Source organism: Phoxinus phoxinus (genome assembly GCF_949152265.1).
Source record: "Phoxinus phoxinus genome assembly, chromosome: 8".
Lineage (NCBI taxonomy): Eukaryota > Metazoa > Chordata > Actinopteri > Cypriniformes > Leuciscidae > Phoxinus > Phoxinus phoxinus.
Genome location: NC_136883.1, coordinates 37,726,181 through 37,730,805, shown reverse-complemented (window position 1 = coordinate 37,730,805; position 4,625 = coordinate 37,726,181). Strand labels below are relative to the sequence as shown.

Genomic DNA, 4,625 nt, shown 5'->3' with positions numbered 1-4,625 from the left:
GATACTGTTCGCGAATGCTCGTTAGAACGATAGTTTCGGGAAACACAGACTCGCTGAACTGATGATAACGACGAGATTTGCGACCGTAGTTGGCTAACGATGTTTTCGGAAAACACACTCCAGAAGATCTTCTAGGAGTCGATCATGACACTAAACACTCGCTTGTGAAAACAGCATCAAGAATAATGCAGTGACCTTTGACCTGGTCTTTGGTATCTAGCTGTGCAGGAACTGAAGGCAGTTTGTTTGGTTAAGGTGAGCAGGTTTGGCCACCTGATTGTACAAATGCAACAGTTCACTTTTGTTTGGTTTTGCCACAAGAAAAAAAAAAAAAAAGACACAAAAAGAAAGAATCGAGGGATTCACGTCCAGATTCCGCACAGTATTCGGGAAGCGCGTGTGCGTCCCGTCATCATGGCAGCATGAGGTATGTAGTGTAAATCTCCACACTTCACAACAACGCTTCATGAGTGATTATATTCATAGCATCTTAAAAATAATGAGTTCACTTAAAAACATCACAGTACTTCCTGAGAGAGACGCCTTCCTGCTGCGGAAAGCAAACATGTGAGATTGGACAATAAAGAGGAGGACGTCCATGCGGAGATCCTGCTTTGGTTTGTGGAATGATTTGATGTTACGCTGAGAACTTCATCACACCATTCATGGGTGAATCTCATGAAACCGCTGGGATATTTGTGTCCAAAATCAGCAGAAAGAAATGAGAAATTAATATATTTTGCATAAGGAAAATGTTGGACGTTTTAAATTGTGAGGCTATTATCATGACAAATAAATGCAAGAAATGTTAACAGTTCTAAAAACAGGCTTCAATTTCCTTGTAAAAAATGTATTATATTATATTAGTGGTGTCAAATCAATTAATCGTGATTAATCACATCTTACATAAAAGTTTGTATTTATATAATATATATATGCGTGTGTATATACACACACACACACACACATAATACATACACACAAATATATATATATTATACATTATATTGCATACTGTATATGCGTATATTAAATTGCTGTCAAATCGATTAATCGTGATTAATCACATCTAACACAAACGTTTGTAAATATATGTGTGTGTATATATATATATATATATATACACACACACAAATATATATTATATGTGTATATATATAAAGTTGTCAAATCGATTAATCGTGATTAATCGCATCTTACATAAAAGTTTGTAAATAAATAATGTGTGTGTACATGCATACAGACACATAAATAATTGCTTTTAAATCAATTAATCACATCTAACGTAAGTTTGTGTATATACATAAACTTGTTAGATGTGATTAATCGAAATTGATAGATTTGACAGCACTAATATATATACAGCACTCATATATACACACACACACTTATATATATTATTGCTGGCAAATCGATTAATCACATCTAACAAAAACGTTTGTAAATATATATGTGTGTATATATATATATATATATATATATATATATATATATATACACACACACACAAATATATATTATGTGTATATTTATATATATATAAAGTTGTCAAATCAATTAATCGTGATTAATCGCATCTTACATAAAAGTTTGTAAATAATGTGTGTACATACATACAGACATATATAATTGCTTTCAAATCAATTTTTTAGTTGATTAGTAAGTTTGTGTATATACATTAGATGTGATTAATTGCAATTGATAGATTTGACAGCACTAATATATATACATACATACACACAAACACACACACACACACACACTCACAAAATATATATATATTGCTGGCAAATCGATTAATCACGATTAATCACATCTAACAAAAAAGTTTGTGTATATACACAGATGTGATTAATCATGATGAATTGATTCGACAGCACTAATATATATATATATATATTTTTTTTTTCATGAGATTCACCCATTTATATTTAAAGCTTGCCCTGAGATCCAGATGAAATAAACGTAGAGCCGATCCCACAGCGGGCGGATCGCTCGTTCAAACATCGCCTGAGACATTCAGCTGGTTTCTGAGGTATTCGACTGTTGTTCTGAGAGACAGACGGGCTCTGACTTCATCAAGCGCTTGAGAGAACCGTACAGAAGGTCCCGGGAATTCCTTTTCCCGTCCTCGGGTCCAGACGGATGCATAGAAGAGAGTCAGTGAGGTCCCGTCATAAAACCACGTCAGCATTTCTGATTCTGACGAATTCAAATCGACACAAAAAAAACTAAAATAAAAACTCATTCAGAAAAGCTCTGAACTACAGATCCTGAGGTAAAAGACATTCCCGTAACGTTACGTTCCACGCTGAATGCTTGAGGTATGAATGTAAAATGAGGAAAAGTTGAGAGAAAAACAATCAGAAGACAGATCGAAACACACTCTAAATAAAAATCTTCAAGTTCTGTAAAATGGCCGCCGTTTGGCTGAATGTTCTGATTGTATTTAGCGTTTTCTTAAACGCCGGGCGTCGTTCATGAAACACAAGCACTAATTTCTCTATAAACCGTTCACAAATCCATTCTTACATTGCATTGATTGTGAGGTTTTACAGTGAGAGTGTTTTTGAACGGTTAACTTGTGATTCCTGAACGAGGCCCAGCGGTGTTGTTATGCGTATGTGTCGCTGTACGTGTGTGAAAACCGTAAATATGTTTCTAAACACGCGGGCAGCCGAGGTCGACAGGAGAGAATGAGGTACTGATTGTGCAACAGTTTGCGGTCGGCTCGGGTTACGGGGAGCCGCTGGTGGACGGGTCCGCGGAGCTCCGCCCCTTGGGGGAGGAGGAGGAGGCGGGGCTTTGGCTGGGGGCGGAGCTAGAGAAGGGTCGAGCTGGAGGAGCGTGAGACACACACACACCCGCAGATTTCTGCGCAAACAGAGTTCCTGTCATAGAAATACACATTTCAAAAAATTTTATTAATAGTGATGCACTGAAATTATATAGATATAATTATGCAATGCATTCTTGAGTGAATGAGTAAATGATGCCGTGCACACACACGCACGCACACACACACTCACTCTCTTTCTCTCTCTCTCTCTCTCTCTCTAAGACACACTTACACTCTCACACTCTCAGAGACAAACACACACACACACACTTACACTCAAACTCTTACTCTCTCTCTCTCTAAAACACACTTACACTCTCACAGATAAACACACACACACTTCCACTCACACACACACACACTCTCTCTCTCTCTCTAAAACACACTTACACTATCAGAGACAAACGCACACACACACACACACACACACACACTTACACTCTCACACTCTCAGAGACAAACACACACACTTACACTCTCACACTCTCTCTCTCTCTCTAAAACACACTTACACTATCAGAGACAAACACACACACACTTACAGTCTCACACTCTCAGAGACAAACACACACACACACACACACTTACATTCAAACTCTCTCTCTCTCTCTAAAACACACTTACACTCTCACACTCTCAGAGACAAACACACACACACACTTACGCCCGTTTCACACATACTCCGTTTGCAGTGCGTTTGCGGTGCGTATTTTTTTCCGTACCCATGTTAACAGGTTAGAGCTTTCACACTGCACACGGATGCGGTCCGGCAATCCGTTCCAGTTGCGGTGCGTATACAGCAGTGCAACGATCGTTTACGCACAGAGTCTATTTTCTGCTGTGCTGCACCGCACTGCAGCGTATTGTTCACATTGAAATAAACATAGATTGACAAGAAACTGTAATAATTTGATCATATACTCATAATTACAGTTAATGTGTTCTACATTTACTAAATTACAGGATCAAGAAAAAAAAAAAAATCAGTGTAGTCCCAAGAGTTGCAAAATGCGATCAGATATGACTTTTCCCCGTCAAGAAATCCATGATATGGGGAGGGGAGGGGGGCACTAGCATCACAGCAGACAATCACGTGGAGAGAAAATTAACTCAAAAACAAGGTGACAGTGACATGGATGACAATCGTCTCATTGTGGAGGTGGAAAAATACACACTTCTGTATGATCCACAGAATATGTTGTATAAAGATTTAAATGCCAAAGAAAGAGCATGGGGAGCAATTTCCTCGGCTATTGGTGTCGATGGTAAGTTTTAAAATGTTTGTTTCAAGTGCGATGTTTTTAGGCCTTTAGTTGACTAATGAATACAAAAAGTTATTTATATGATTATTGCTTTTAACCGAGAATATAAATATATATTATTGCTGCATGTTGTTCTATTTAAACATGAATATGTAGTAGTTGTAGCCTATATCTGAATTCATAAGTAAATCATATTATATAGTTTTATTTTTGAATATACAGAAGTTAAACAGTGTAATTATAAGTTTGTTATAGTTATGTAGTTATAATTAATTTTGACTATGTAATTGTAAATCAAAATGTTTAACTTTTTGGTGCTACAGCCAGCCTTATTTATAGCAGAGGAAAAATACTTGTTTTAATGTAGATAAGTGGCATGTACTAACAATAATTAATATATCAAATGTTAATTTCCAAAAAGGTCCTTTGTCTTCTGGGGGCTAGCCCTCTCTTCCGGTTCTTATATTTTTTTCAGTCTTAAAATATGCATTTATAATCAGTATTTATACATTTGTATCAAAATT

The 4,625-nt window shown here is 36.8% G+C and overlaps 1 protein-coding gene across 1 annotated transcript in view; it reads right to left on the bottom strand.

Moving 5' to 3' along the window:
* Nucleotides 1-1,909: 1,909 nt before the first annotated feature.
* LOC307002511 (AT-rich interactive domain-containing protein 3B) overlaps nt 1,910-4,625 on the bottom strand; it is a 63,383-nt gene continuing 60,667 nt past the window's right edge. Inside the window, exon 9 of the mRNA XM_079620188.1 lies at nt 1,910-2,891. Within this exon, the coding sequence (XP_079476314.1) occupies nt 2,737-2,891 (155 nt within the window). The 3' untranslated portion in view covers nt 1,910-2,736. The remainder of the gene's footprint in view (nt 2,892-4,625) is intronic.